This window comes from Geospiza fortis, unplaced genomic scaffold (genome assembly GCF_000277835.1).
Source record: "Geospiza fortis unplaced genomic scaffold, GeoFor_1.0 scaffold1047, whole genome shotgun sequence".
NCBI lineage: Eukaryota > Metazoa > Chordata > Aves > Passeriformes > Thraupidae > Geospiza > Geospiza fortis.
The window spans coordinates 499,318-515,514 of record NW_005054589.1 but is presented as its reverse complement, the minus strand read 5'-3'; the positions used below and the strand labels follow the sequence as shown (position 1 = coordinate 515,514).

Below are 16,197 nucleotides of genomic sequence, written 5' to 3'. Positions count from 1 at the left end.
ATGGAGCTCTCCCTCGGGCTCCTTCTCCTCTGGGCTCTCCTTCCTCCCGAGGCGCACGGCAAAGAAGGTAAGCGTGGGACCCGCCGCCGGTCCCTCTGCCTGGAGGGCTGGGCTGGGGCGCGCAGCGACAGCGACCTCGCTGAGGGGCAGGGAACGGGACCTGGCCCACGCGTCTGGGGCTCCAGGGACACCTCCGAGGGACTGGGGGGTCAGGGAAGGGCAGCCGGCAGTGCGGGGACCACGGCCTGGCAGATGCCATCCGAATCTCGGTGGCTCAGTGAACGAGCCCAGGTATGCGCTCGCCCTCCTTCACGAAACACGAATGCCTCGGCATATCCAGTGAGCCAAGAGAATTCTGCCCCTGTTCCCCTCAAACAAGGGCCTTGCAGATAACAAGTTTAAACACAAACTCAGAAAGTTTCTCCCCTCCTCTGGCAACACCCCCGCAGTTTCCTCAGGAAGCCCTCCTAGGAGTTAACCCTTATGAGCAAGCGGACAGTCATTTTATCAGAGTATTTTATCTACCCTACTGCTGGAAGATGGAGCTGGGCTTTAAAATTTCCTCTTCCACCTCTTTAGGCTTCCATGTTTCCCTTCCCTGTACCACTTACTTCCTTTTTATTAGATGTAGTGATTTTTTTTCTCCTTCCATCTTGGTAGTTGCACAGTGGTTATGAAACGTGGGTAAATGGTAACTTTTACTAGAGAGGTGAGGGAAGTGTAAATCTTGGCTCTGTTTCCTACCTCCTCCTGCAGTCAATTCCTGCTAGGAGCTTCTGTTTTGTTCAGCAAGAGGTGTTGGGGCTTTTCCATCCCAAGGACAGTCCTCCTTCACTTCTCAAGGCTCTGGATTGATGGGACTTTGTCATAACTGGCAGTTCAGCCACGGGCTCAGCTCTGATTCTGCGAGCGCTCAGTGATCTTTTAAAGGGTCCTTGACAAGCACGTTTTCACTAAGGATCCAGCTACATGATGGATGCAGTTGGCAGACGTAGTGGAGAAGGCCAGCCTGGGTGAGAAGCAACACCGGGTGCCGGAAGCGTGTGACCAGTAGCTGGCAGTAACAGTCAGGGACCTGTCTGCCCGCTTCTCCCCTATCTCAGCCATCTCATTTGGGCTGTGTCTGTGATCCACTCTTCCTTAACTTGTCTGTCAGGGAAACAGCTCATTTTCCAGGCGTCCTCTCTTATCTGAAGCCTTTCTTCTTTTTGGGGACACCTCCTCCCCCGTGGCTGGACAGCCACGTGAGACTCCTAGCAGCAAAGCTGTGGACCAGAGGGTTAGTAGTCCCTGAGGACTTTATTCCTCTGCTTCTGTAGTCTTACTGACTCAATCATCCTTTCCGTGGAGAATCCCTGTTGTGGGATTCACTTTGAGAAGTACTTCTTGGCAATGGGCTTTGTCCCTCAGCAGCTGAAGGAGCTGCGATCGCTGGCAGTGCAGTGCATGGCACAAGGGCTCCGCCAGGTTCCTGTCCTGGCCGCTTCCAAGTTCCTTTCCTCTTGCTCTGCTAGGGCCTGCCATGCAGCCCACTCCACGCTGCTGCTTCTCTCCTGAAGAGGATGGGATGGCATAGATGTTATCTGGGTGATGGTTCTGGCAAGACAGGCTACCTCACCCTCTGAGCTTTTGGAGCTAACCACAAAAGAATATTATCTCAAATAAAGAGATTGAGAGTTCAGGGGAAGTGAATGAGGAGCCTTGTCTGGACAGGGAGTCTGTGGCTAGGAAGGTTTTGCCATATGACCATACTGTGAGCACTTGGAACTTGCAAAACCTGGATTCCTGCTTTTCCCTTCTCCCAATCCTGAAAGGGTGTTTCAGGGGTGAGAACAGCAGAGCAATCCCTCTTATCTCTCATTCTGGGCCCACAGCCTGCTTCCTCATTCCACGGGACTCTTGCTGATCTGCACTTTACACTATTACTTATAGTTGGCAGGGAGTATTTGTAAAACAGTCAGATGAGGGGGAGGAAACCTGGTTATTTAAATGCCATTTAAAAATCTCCCCACTCCTACCTTTCACCCCCAGAATCTTTTCTGAGGTGTTCAAAACGACCCCTCTGAATACACCCACAGGAATCTAAAAGGGAATCCAAAGAATTTTCCCTGTTTCCTATGTTCCCAAGCTGGGACTTCGATAGGTGCACAGAAACCAGTAGTGTGTTCTGGCAGCACCGGCAGACCCAAAGGCAGGCACGAAGCTGCACATCCCACAGCGTGTCTTATGCCAACTCCTCTGCTTTCTCAATGTTTGCCTACAAAGTGACACATTTTTTAACGTGTCTTCAGAACAAGACTTTAGGCCAAACTGTGATCGCGTTTTCAAATTCCTTTGAGGGCTAAAAATGAACATACCAATGATTTTCTCCTTTGTCACACGACTCCAGGAGCGAGGCTTAAAGCAGCCGTGCAATTCCGCAGGAGGTGCCGTGCTGTGGCCGGAGCCATTACTCTCTCTTGATGTCCCGGCCAAAAAAGTCGGAAGGCTGGGAGAGGGTTAAACGATTTCTAGGCCATCGTCAGCTGGTGGGCAGTCTGAGTTAGAAGTAGGGGGCTCATCAATTTGCACAAGTGATGCATCTCCGGGCTTTTGGATACCGTGACAATGGAAAGTCCCTTCTACAAATTCACACTGCCTCTGTACTTTCCCACTGTGTTTCAAGTACTGAATAGTCCCTCCAGGCGACACTGATTGATCTTTTGTCTTGGTAATTTATTTGATTGCCTTCCTCTTCAGCCGTTTAGTTTGCTGCCTTCCTATTTCAAGGAAAGATATGTGTTCAGCTGCTAATGCGGGGTACCCATTTGAATAGGCTTCAGCCTCCTTCTTCCTTTTTGGGACAGTTTTAGGAAGTGATAAAATTTGTCAGGGTTGAGTTTTTTGGATGTGTATAGGAGGGGGCCTCATATATTAGTAGGAACTTTTAACTCCTGACTAACTGCCCTGTCTCGTGTGTTTCCTTCCCTCCCCTAGTCATGCTTTTTGAACGTGAAAGATTTCAAAGGATGGGGGAGGGGGCTTGAGAGAGGAAATGCAGGCTTTACCTTCTTTGACAAAACAAGGATGAAACCATTCCGTGGGCTATGTGAGTTGGGTCACCGATGTATCTTTTCCCTCTCTTCTGGTTTCCAGTGGATCTACTTGACACAAGCACTGCACAGGGTGAACTGGGCTGGCTTCCCGACCCTCCGGAAGTAGGGGTGAGTACCCACATTCAAGGAAGGGGAGCACTGGCAGTACTAAATGATGGAAAAATATAATCCATGTTGAAATTTCACCCTACCTCTGGAAACTGAGCTTCTGAGGCTCCACCCCCTCCTGGACATTTTAGGCTTTATACGTCTCTCTCCCTTCACCTGTGCAGGCTCATCCCTAGCCAGCTTTTTAAGGACTGATGCCTATTGACTTCCAGTATGAGTAAACATATCCTTGAAATATACTGGTTCCTTGAAGTAATAAAACAATGGAGAAAAATGAAAAAATCAGATCATCCCCCAGTTTTTCATTCTGTCATGCTGCACATAAATCTCATGTCTTTCTTTTTCCTCAGGAAAATAGGTAGAACAAAAGTATTTCTGTTTCAGTCTCTCACGAAATTAGAAAAACATTATAGGTTTTTTAATTCAGCAGCTGACTGAAGAAATCACTGTTAACTCATGGGGCAGCAATCTGCCTGTGTGGGTGGGCTGCAAGATTCTCGGACTTTACACCAAGCTGTGGTGTTCGGTCCACACAGCTGGCAATGAGAGAGGAATTTCCCTTTGTTTTGTGACTGTAAAATTGAGTTGATGGAAGTGCTTCAAAACGTACTCCTGAAGCCACTGCAACAATGGACCCCAAAAGAGAGCTGAACTCTCAGCTATTTTTGTGCAAGTACAGCTATGTTGTATGAAGCATAGTTGGGCAGTCCCTCTGGTGTCACAACCTACATCAGTGAAGGTGTTTCCTATGTAGCAGCACCAGTGGGAGTGGTGGAAGGATGGCACAAAGAAAAGGGAATTTAGGGACTATGCTGTGGTAGTGAGCACGTATGTTAATACTCAGTTTCAGGTCCTCATCCATGCTCTTGTGTTTGTAGCAAGTCCCAAGCTTTCCAATGGAGAGTCTTCACCCTTCCTGCTCTAAAGCAGACCTGGGCAGAGCCTGTTCCCAACTCATTTCCGTAACTTTCCTCTGTAATGTGCTGTGGCTGGTTTAAATCCACCCCAGCCTGCTCCTCCTTCCCGGCAGCATTGCTGGGTGAAGTAGAGGCAGACAGTGAGGTTCTCCTGTACTGGCATAACTGCATTTGTTTCATTAGTAAAGCTGTTTTGGTTATTATTAGTAGTATTATTATACCCTGCCTAAAACAGGTGCCCTAGTGAGACATACATGTAGATCATGTTTTGCCCATTGTTCCCTTTGTTGTCTCATCAACTCTCTGTGTGGTAATTTTACCCCAGCTCTAGGCTCCAGGCATGTTCAGGATGAAGTTTGCTTCTTGAACAGATTGAACAAAACAACTGAAAATTGTGTTCTGAAACCAAAATCTGATAGAAAATAAAACCTTTATTACAGAACATCTGAGTGTTGCACAGGAAGTTCAGAGCAGTGTAAGGAGTTGGCAAATCCTTCTGCTTGTGCTACATTTGCTTTTTAAAATATGTATATTCACAATGTAATTGTAACTGAGAATTGAAAATTAAAGGGAACATGGCCTGAGAGAAACCAAAACAAACAGATCAGGATATGGATGACCGATAAAACAACAGAGGATGAAGAATAGATCCATTGACTTCTCATGAGCAAGTCTTTTGAGGAGATTTGTCTAATTACATAATTTCCCAATAACTGTTAGGTGGAAGTCTGACAAATTGCCACAAGGAAAAAGGGAACAATGGCTGATTCTCTTGTAGTGAGAACTTTGAACAGGTGTTTCTGAAACCATTCCTTCAAGATGAAGAATTAAGCATGTTCAAAAAAGAACGGAAATGAATTCAGAACATTTTTTGACAAAAAAGAGCCAAGATTAGTACTGAATAATCTGACTAGGTTGATTAGTAACAGGCTGGAAACGTCTGAGCTGTGTTGCACGCAGAGCTGAAGGGTGTACTTCATGTAACACTGCTACTTGTAGCTAACCTCAGATGCCGGAGATCTCCCATCAGTGAGCTGGATTTGTGTCAATATACTTATCGCACAGAGGAGAAATTTGCTGTGGGGAATTTTCATGCTTTATATGGACAAGGCCTCCGAGGCATAGCCCAGAAGAGGCTGGCTAAGTCTGTGGAGGCAGAACTACACCTTTGTTTTCTCCTCACTTGCAGCCAATGACAGAGGATGAAGTGGCTTGCCAGGTGTGGTTGTTTCATGGTCAGACCGTGGCTGTATCCAGGGCAGACAATGCTCCCATTAACACGTGGGCTCAGCCTGAGAACACCACTCAGTTTTGGGCTGTCCTTCTGTACTTCAGAACTTCTGCACCACATTAGCCAGCATCTTGCCTAAGCTTAAGAGTAGTCTTTGAGTGAAAGTCTCTACTTTAAGTAAAGTGTCTGTAGAGTTTTGTTTGCTAGAAGGTTTGTGCTAGCTTGCTTTGTAGTAGCTATTTAGAAAGGGTTTCATTCACTTTAGGCTACTATTAGAAACTAGGCTTTTAAAGAGGCACACTGTAGTTCCTACAACCCCCTTTTATCTACCTTACCACCCACCACCCTCCTCCTCTAACATATTCCTTGATAATTCTTTTTTGGCTTTGAAGTTCTGCCACAGCAACACCAGGTGGGCATAGAGAGGTGTGGTACAGTACTAGTGGTAGATTTCCACCTTTTAACATACATTGGAGAGCCAATGATGGCCACTTTGAAGGTGGCAGGAGTACAGAATTTGCTTGCTCTCACATTTCTTTAAGACTCCTCATGCTGCACAAACAGCCTAGCTACCTGAACTGGTTTCAGATACCACTGAAACTTCAAAAAGGACCTCTCAAATCCAATCATGAACAAATTCACTTATCAGGCATAGTGGCATTGCTTCTTGGCAGTTTGCAAAATGACATTATAAAAAGGTATTAATCACTAATTTACTTTCAAAGATAATAGCATCAGCTGTGAACAGGTTGTGATAAGGAATTATGCTTTCCTCTTGCATTTTGCTTTTAATAGACAAGGTCCTAAGCCACCCCAGCCTGGCTTTGAAGTCAGCTTTGTTCTGAGCAGGGGATTGGAGTAGAGAACCAAAGGTCCTTTCCCACCTAAGTCTTTGCATTAGTGTGATAATTTAGAATTGTTTGTTCAGTAGAATCCTGAGCTTGAATTTTTTAGCCGAGGCACAAAAGGTCCTCATGACTTTATGTTTTGATTTTTTTTTCATGATTTTATGCAATATCTATTCCTATAGATGTTCTGTATCAGTTTATATACACCTACAATACAACACATTGAGCGATCCAATATTTGTCTTTAATGCTGTGATTATCTCTCTCCCATCTTGTGGGCCTATCTTGAAATTTTCCTTTTACCCACAATTTCCAATTTTTGTGTATGTGAATAGTATTTGTATAATCCAGTCACACTCCCATGAGTATGTGTGACTACTTAAGTTCCAAGCTATTTGTGCTGGAGAATGCTGCACACTGGGCTTCTCAATATGATTGTTGAATGAATTATAAATTAAACACACTTCATTTTTTTTAGCTACTATATTTTCTTGGGAGATGTGCTTTCACCAGTCTTTGCTTGTAAAAGGGTCCTTTTTCATGGTGACTTCATTTTTAACTTGGATGTATGTTATTTCAGGAATCACATGAACTCCACTGCTGCCAAATTGTGCCATATTTATTGCATATTAAAAGTTTGGCCAGGCTCAGTTCTCAGCTGGTAGCTGCTTTGTGGAGCCTATTTTTCCCAACTTATATTCCTGCTTGGATCATAGCATTATTAAAGCTTCCCAATGACTTTCTTAGTCTCCTTTCCAGGCTGCTATTGTTCTCATTCTTTTATTCACAGTGAGGAGGAGGACATAATTATTTTCCTGCCTATTCCATACTCTTGCTTGCTTCCACACATACTTCAAAGCATTGCTATCAGTTTCAAGCTTTCTACCAGTTTCCCAGTGTGCACAGCACTTGATCTGCTCAGCTTTCCCAAAGTCTACTTTCAAACAACACTAAGGACAGGAAGGCCAGTTGCCTAACTGGCATTAGTATCCAAAAGGCTATCAATGAATAGCCACTAACTACAACTATTGGGGCTCCAAAACCACTTGAAAACTTTGGAAATTATGTGATTCTTGTTCAGGAACAACAGTTCTGAGTTCTGCACCTCATGTTCCATGGAAAGTTTAATTATGACCACAGCAACTGCCAAAGCTATGTGAATACAATTTGATTAAGCCACAAAATCAGTTCTGGTTTTTTTTTTTTTGCTGTTGTTGTCCTATTGAAGTCCAGGCATAGTTCAAATTCTACACTGATAAATTTTTAGGTAAAAGACTAAATCAAGCACCTGTGACCTGTCAGCAACTTCTATATCACTGACCACACCATAACATTCGCATGCCTTCAGGTTCTAGCAAGGTGAGGTTGTGTTCCACCAGACTCAGCGGTCCCAGATTTCAGTATCAGCTGATGGCTGTTTTCTGTTCCACCACTTCTTGGTCAGACAGATAGTCCTGGTCACGAAGGAAATGGTGCTATGGGGCACACAGCCTTCAACCTGCAAGCAATTCCAGCACAGCACTCCTATCTCGTTAAACCTGGGCAGTTCACTGAGTCAGACTCAATGATCACTTAGTCAGACTTGATGATCTCTTACTCAGATAGTCTTACTTGGAAGAGTCTCAGCCAGTCAGCTTTTTGTAGCATCCAAAGGTGGTGTGAAAAACAGCCATCAGAAAAGCTGTTCTGTGCACGTCTTCCCAGAACTGTTGTTCAAGCATGTCCTTTAGGAGCTAACTCAGAGGAGTGCCATCACCTCTGAAGCTGGAGTAGAGTAGCAGCGTACACCTCACTGCTCTCAGTTAAGTATCAGGCACAGGGGATTAGCTCCCCTGAGTGAACAGGATCTGTTTAGGAATAAGGGAAATATGCTTAGTAAAGTCAACAACTACCTGGAAATGGGAACAGCTCTGACTTCAGGATTGTATCCTGATATGACCTGCTGCTGTTGATCTGTGGACTGGTGGAGAGGTACTTGTTGATGATATCCTGTTAAATGAAGATTAATTATTTTGTGTCAATTTGGGAGAGGAGGAAAATAATTGTTATGCATATCTAGATATGCTTTACTCAGAAGTGTGAGAAGAGGGAATACAAACCAGTGAGATGAGAACGAGTGAAGTGTAAATTAATAGCTGTAGGGAAGGCCAGTTGAGCCACCAACTAGGCAGCCTAGGAAGGAGTCACTGACAGAGACCCAAGTAACAGTCTTGGCCAGTGCACTCAGTGTTGTGACCTGAAGGGCAGAAAAGAACATGGTGAGCTGAAGATGCTGTACAGCCATGACATTCATCACCACAGCTGCTCGGGCACTGGGGTGGTGACAGCCCTGTTGCCTGGCAGCTTCAGAAAGCTGCTTCACTCTTTTATAGCTGTTGAATGAGTGGACAAGGTTCACTGAACTTCCTCGTGTCAACACAAAAGAAGCACAAGTCAGCTGGAGCTTGGAGATTAACCTGCCTATTGCATGGTCCTCCAAGAAGACTAACAGGCTATTTTAAATAATAATAATATTAAAACCCAACCAACCAAACAAACAGAAAACCCAAACAAAACAACTTCTATTATAATACCAACTAAAATACTGATGAGTTTGCAGGCAAGCAATTAGAAAGAAAAGGCTTTACATCTTTTGTTGCCTGTTGTGTCCTTGAAGGATGAACCTATGCTTTGAACTGTGACTCTCACTATCTCAGAGGCAGATCAGCAGAAAAATATTCCCATGATTTATTTCTCAAAAGGCTATTTCTGTTGTTCCCAAGGCCTAGTTTCTGGCTTCTCTTTGTTTGACCTGAGTATTGCCAGATCCTCACATGACTTTCAGGCTGCCATCTCCTGCAGCTTCTTTTCTCCAGGCAGGTTTGATCATCATCATCATCAAGGCATAATTACCTTATCCATGTGTGGGATTCCACCTGATCCATCTTTAAAGGAACTTAGACAAACAGAGCAAGTATTGCCCATCACCATCAGACTAATTTCCAGCTTCTCTATAAACACTAGAAGTACACTTGACACACCATACAAAACCACAGCTCACAATATAAAGCCCTTTACCTTGAAAAAATGAAAAAAAAAACTCTCTTCCATTTACAATGGATCCTATGCAATATAATGCAAAAATAACATGAGAGCTAACATTTGCTTTATTGGTAATGTGGCTTTAGCCATGAATTCTGAACTCTTAAGATGCACAATCTGATTTTTCACTCCTGTCCTTTTTGTAGTTATTGGTACTGTTAATGAGTGGTAGTAAAACAAGTGTTCCAAACCAGCTAGGTGAAATATTGGACTAGAGTATCATTATCACTCATCTAGCACCATCTGTTATGACCAGAATTGTTTTCATGCAAGACCTTAATGTGGTCAAGCAGTTCAGAGAATGAGCAGACAGCAGAACCTGGGTTTGATAAACAGGTTCTGTAATCGATGCACTGGCGCTCGGTCTCCCACATGAACACCTTATCTTCCCTTAAGAGCATGAGTACCAGTTAAATTGAAAGGACATGGGTGGGATGGAGACCTATGTGCTAGTGCCCTAAAGAACGAGTAATTACATAATAGAGTTACTCCTCCCAGAAAATAACCAATGGATCATTGTGGGGAAAAATATATCATCCCACCCATAAAGATACTGTAGATAAGCAAACATCTCTCTGTGTTCAGTTGTGTCAAAGGCTCCATGATGATGTGATGAAATTAAAATTGCCTGACCGTAGCCAAATGATCAAAGAAATAAGAGCAGTCTTGGCTGTTCTCAGATTTAAAGTTACAGGACTCACGAAGTGTCTAGATGTCACCACGCTTCTTTCATCATCGTCATCTAAATTGTCTTCCATACCAGCAAAAGAACTTCAAAGAGTATTGAGAAACTTTCAGTAAAGGGTCATAGAAGCTTCAATTCTAGAATACACCACTGTGGTGATGTTATTTTTGGTTGGTTGGTCCGGCTTGCCTCCTGACAAATTTTTGTCAGATGTATTTCAACTGAAGAGAAGCTCTTCACTGTATTAAAACAGGTGCCAGCAAGGTGCCTCTCTTGTCACCTGCTTTCCTCTGAGGAAACTACACTATGATTGTAGCACAGCTGTAATTACCTTCAATGCTGAATCTGTTCCAGGAAGGCTTTTTTGGTCATGGTAGCATGCAAATGCTATACTATACAAAAGTCAAGACACTCCATAGGCAATACTGCAGCCAGGGAAAGGGGGTAAAAACTGTTCAGTGGCACATGTTTTCCTAGGTGGTTTCAGGCTTGGCACACCAGTGATGCATTGTTACTGCAAAAGGTTGCTGTTTTGGGGCCTTGCAATTTTTCTTCAGGAAGAGATTTAATGGCCTCTCGATTCTGTTGAAAATTAAACGGGATTGAGACACACTTACTATGCACAGATACACTGTAGCTGGCTTTATTAACTTTGCTGGTCTTTTTGTCTTAGTGAAATTTTCTAACCCAAAGTTAAACAAGTCATTCGATTTCAGCATATGAACTCTTAGACTTTTCCAGTAGGAATTCTTATTAACTTTTCCGGGGGAGACATGCATCTTAGTTTAGAAACTTCAAGCCTACTGGCTAGGCTTGCCTAGCTTTTGCTTCTGTAAGTCTCTTAAAAGTATCATAGTGCCTTTCCTTGGGGGGCTGCAGACCACAGATTGGAAGTCACTGTGCTGAGGTAATGTGAAAGCAAATGAGATAGAGGTCACAGTAGGCAGGCAGGCAGGCTCTTTTTTGAAAGGACTCAGGGCAAGTCCCTGGCAAGCTGGAGATGGAGACAGTATTCTTACTGCGAGTCACAAGCTCTTACAACCCCAGTCTCAGCCCACAATTTGCAATACTGTCACAGTCTGCTGCTTCTGTCACTGGTAGCCTACCTCTCCATTAGCAGGGATGAAATTTGTATTTGTCAACATTAAAAGCTTGTTTCCTTCCTTTTTTTTCCTATTAAAAAAGGCTAAAACAAAAAAACCCCACTTCATTGATGCCGGCAAAGCCTGAGACAATGGCTCCAAGGTGTGCAAACTGTCTCTTATACCTGATCGTAAATCCTAGGAAGAGTAGCCCACAGATGGATGAAGGAATCACATCTTGTCCTAGATAGGATCCTTGACACAAACCTAATCTAGAGAAGGCTTATGATACAGAAAAAGCAGAGTAAGTATTCCGTAGGCTCCAGAGCTTCAAACTGTAAAATATTTCAGAGTCAATAAAGGCAGATATTAAAAGGCACATACCTTATCTTATCTTTGGATTTTTACTCACATGGCAGACCAAACCAATACTGTTTACTACAAATATCTATTGGTGCCCTTCCAGGTTGTCATGGAAGTCATTCTGAACGGCCTTTATAAAGACAGCTTTCTTTATATGGAATCAAACAAATATGAGAAAAGTTGCTTCCCTTTTTTCCTTTTTTCTGAACTTGCAGTGTTTTGAGGTTATTGACACAGTACCTTTGGTTTGAGGTTGTTTTTCACTTGACTCTAATTGCTGTGCTGGAATAATTTTGCTCTGTATTTCACCACCACACCAAGATTTTCAAGAACAAACCTCTGGAACTAGGTGCCTGTGTTAGTATATGAGTTTCTGAGAAGCACAGGAAACCCGTTTGTTCTCAAATTCAATGGCTACGTACTTAGACTTTTCAGGAAGGCAAGCTACTAACCTATGGCACTCTCCTGAATGCACTGGCATTTGTTTTCTTAGTGACTTTTAAAGAATTCTAAAAGATTTTAAGAATTTGAAGACTAGTTTAAGGACAGTTTACACTCTAACTTAGAAAATAAGAGAGTTTAAAAGACATTTTAAAGAATAACATGCAAAGGCATCAAGAACTCTTTAGCTTGCTTGGAGCAGGGAATTGGACTAGATGATTTTCAAGGGTCCTTTCCAGCCTAAATCTTTCTATGATTCTGAATCTCATGAGAAAGTTTTCTCTCACATCAAAAAACCACAAATTCACTCACTGCTAAAATAAGGAAGTCTGACTAACACTGTTCTCCACTTCTAGAATAATGTTACCTATTCTATGGCCAACTGGAGTAAGGCAACAGTGTCTGGAATGAAGTCGGTAAAAAGTTATATTATCAAAGGAGGTTGATTCAATGTCATTGGCAGACAAACTGCAGAGGCAAGTAATTAATATTGATTGAGCCAGACTTTACCACACATGTTTATTAAGAACATTACATTAAAAGTCAGAGGCATACATTTTGATTTTGCAGCAGATTCTTTGAGGATGGGAGACAGTTGCCTGGCAACTTCTGGTCTCATCACCCTTTCATTAAATGTTGTATGTAACAGTTTTCCTCTCCTACTTTGAATTTAAAAGCTTCACTGAATAATGAAAAGAAGTCAGAAGCATATTTAACAATAGTTCTGTATTGTTAGCATAAATAATATCCTCATTTTACTTCCTTTACCCATCAGCAGTAGAGTCTAGAAAAAACATGTCTGACTCCCTTGTTATTTCTTTGCACCACACTGCATATGAAACCGTGCAATTGTCAGTGCCAAGCATCTTTGCCCTGAAGAACTGTGTCTGGAAGAAGCTGGGCTGAGATGAGCTAAGAAATACAGGAGTTAGCAGTTGGATTTTTTTCCAGCAGTATAGTTTAAAGGAAATTTTTTTTGTTGCTGCTGCTATAGTTGCCACCACTGAAAGTGAAACTTTGGTCCTGTATCATTTAAGTTTTGAAAATGTATTTTCTTGACGGGCACCACAACAGCTCATGTCTTTCAGTGAGACATGCAAAAACCACTTTCTGGTGACACTTGTCTGTGGTACTGCCTTGGGATAAACTGCTAATGGAAAGTAGTCTAACTCTCAGCCTCCAAATGCAATTATGCTTTTCCCAGGCAGACGCACATTGAAAAATGCTTCTAAAAGCCAGTCCTAACTTTGGCAATGTATGAAAGCCAGTTTGCTCTTATTCTTCTTCCTAACTTCTTTTCTTCTACTTCAGTCTATTTCAGGATGCATTGTAAATTCAGTTCTGTAACATTTTCTGGAAGGTTTTCAGTTAAAGACTGCAAGAGGTCATTAAGTGATTGTCCCTTCTGCTTGATCAATTGTGATTGATCCATTAATCTCTTTCTTTATTTTGCTATCATAAATCCTTTGACCTTCAGTGAGTGAAATAAGTGTAAATCCTGTGTGCTGCGGGTCTATGCCAGCTGGATCAGATTAAGAGGGTGGGGTAACACTGGGGATTAATTATGTGGAGAAAAAAGGGAACAAGAAGGGACACATAGATACCATCCCCAGAACTTCTTGGGAGGAGACTGCTAGTATGCACTTAGGTAAAAGGCTGAAATCATGCAGATAGGAGCTTGTGCTATCAGCAGGACTTGCTAGTTTGGAGAAGGCTCTCCAGTACTTTTCAGAGTGGGACTGTGTAGGAGGTATACTCTAAGTCATTTTATAAAAGCAGAGCTTCTTTGGCACTCTGTGGGTCCATCTCTTGCATTCCACTAGCAGAGTGACCTGGTCTGTGGGGAGAAAAGCTGTTGTGCTGTGAGCACAGGAGGTGGCGGTGCTGAAGAAATGTGTGAATCTCATGCTCAGCCCATGAGATTTGACAAGTCTGGAGTAACACAGAGACTGAGGCCTTGTTTAAATTGCATCTTAACCTGGGGTGTGATTTAAAACCAAGATGCTTAAACTTGTGCCAGTACTTATGTGGGCACTTGTTTCAATTTAATTTGATTAAACATTTAAGGTATAATGAGAAAGGCAGTCTTAGCATTGGAGGAAAAAGGATGTAAGTTATTTTCCCTGTGGACAAGACATTGCTTTCCAAATTTTCAGTTCTCATATGTGAATTACTCAAAAGAGAATGTTCTTTGCATTTTGTATCTGACCTGTGGTAAGGAAAGAAAAACTAGAGCCACCTAAAATCTGACAAAAGCAAATGTTAAAATCAGTATCAAACTTTATTAGATTAATGCAAATAGTATTCGTAAGGTCATATAACCAGCTAGGCCCGTGTCCTCCTCTCGCCATTATTTGCCTGGGGAAGATGCAGAACCTTAATGCAATATGAAGTCAGGAAAATCAACTGAGTTTTAATAGTTAAATTAGGTTTTGCAAAATATCCCACTTAAAGAAGCGTGAACTCCAAGTTAATGAGTGCTTGCTCTAGAACAGTCTTTCTGTAATTTACCTTCCCATTATGCCAGGCCACCTTTTCTCTTACTCCCAAATGCTGTGCGTTATTTCCAGGGGCAGACAATAGTCCTGGTCTGGTAGGTCCTACTGTACACCCTGCATGTAAACTGTGGCAGAGAGAAGTGGCAAATACATGGGAGTAGTGGGTCTTTTTCTCAATCTCCAAGATACGCAGTGCATGAAAGAAGTAAATTGGAACCAAGGTAGGATGAATGGGATGTAAAAAGGTCTGTGTAAGTCAGATCCTAATTGCAGGATCCTCTTTGTTCCCTATGTACAGAGTTTAGGCAGCCAAGGGGCTCTAGACCAGATGCAGCTCTTGCAGAGTGCAAGAGACTTTTTAGCTGGTGAGGCTTTGAGCCCCGAACCCAGTGTAAGAACTGATTTTTAGGCAAGATTTTGTCATATTTGAAGTGAAACTCATTTCCCACACCTGTCTAACAGTATGTGTTTTCTTCTGCCCTGGGAGCAGTGGAGTGAAGTGCAGCAGATGATAAATGGTACCCCAATCTACATGTACCAGGACTGCAGTGTGCTTTCCGAGGGTGACACCGATCACTGGCTTCGCACCAACTGGATTTATCGGGGTGAGGCAGCCTCACGCGTTTATGTGGAGCTAAAGTTTACTGTGAGGGACTGCAAGAGCTTCAAAGGTGAAGTGGTGACCTGCAAAGAGACCTTCAATCTCTATTACATGGAGTCTGAACAAGATGTTGGGATCCAGTTTCGCCGCCCACTGTTCACCAAGGTCTGTATTGCTGGGGGTGAAGACTGAGTCATATCTTTCAGCTTAAACTTGTCATATCTTTCAGCTTAAGCTAGGTGTGTCTTGCTGGCTGGGACAGGCCAGGAGAACCAGCATGTGGGGAAGGGCATGGATAGTAAGTGTTGTCCTTAGAGTAAACTTTACCCCCGGTGCCCTCTGTGATGCTCAGAGCAGTCTTTGCCACAGGAGGCATAGGAGGTTTCAAATGAGATCAGACCTGTGTTCTGCATAACCTCTTATTTAACCAGACACCATGTAGGTAAGGACTCTAAAGGGTTGTGACAGGGCTGGATGGTTACATCAATTTTTAGAAATAGTGAAGCAGAGACCAAAGGAATTTTGCTTGCTTTAGGGAATAAAACAAGATTAGACCAAGCAGAGAACAGAATCCAGTTCAGGTCTCAGTGGTCCTGCTTATTTACTCTGATTGCCATGAGGTATAGGGTCTTGTTTCATCACTGGAGGTGATGGCTTGCTACAGTGAGGTTCTCCCTGGTGTGAAGGTATTTAGCACTGCTGTATTTTACCTGCTGTTTTCCTCAATCTTGCGCTCTCTTGCCATGGAAACACTAGAATTGCAGAATAGAGAACCTCTGCTTTTTTCCCAGAGGAAATTCTCTAAGCCAATTCTGTTCTAATAGAAGCCACAGACCTGAATTATTTGACTGCCTTTTCCTTTGCAGTTTAAATGGGATGTGATGGAAACAAAGAGTAGTAAAGGCCACCACAGGCAGAGGAGAACTCTGGTAACTGATTCCCCTCCCTCCCTAGTGCTCCTCCACCTCCCCTGCAGCTTACAACATGAATTGGTGCAATACCTCCACAACTCCTAAACATGCCTTATGATCCCTGCCAAATGCAGCTGCTCTACAGAGCCTTTCATCTCCAATCCAACTACAAGGAGTGGGTGGTGTCGTACAATGGGAAGGGGCCTGCGGAGGAGAGGATCAGTTATCAGGCTCTCCCACCAAGAAGAAAGGCCACCCCACCTGCAGTCCAGCTCTTCCATGTCACAGGGTGTCACAGAGGCCTTTCCCATTTGCTCAAGCATGGAAAATATCCTC

General features: G+C 43.2%; 1 protein-coding gene across 1 annotated transcript in view; it reads left to right on the top strand.

Moving 5' to 3' along the window:
* The window catches only part of EPHA1 (EPH receptor A1), a 33,865-nt gene continuing 17,668 nt past the window's right edge, over positions 1 to 16,197 (top strand). The window contains exons 1-3 of the mRNA XM_005429966.2: positions 1 to 67; positions 3,136 to 3,203; positions 14,840 to 15,115. Coding sequence (XP_005430023.1) covers positions 1 to 67; positions 3,136 to 3,203; positions 14,840 to 15,115 — 411 coding nt within the window. The remainder of the gene's footprint in view (positions 68 to 3,135; positions 3,204 to 14,839; positions 15,116 to 16,197) is intronic.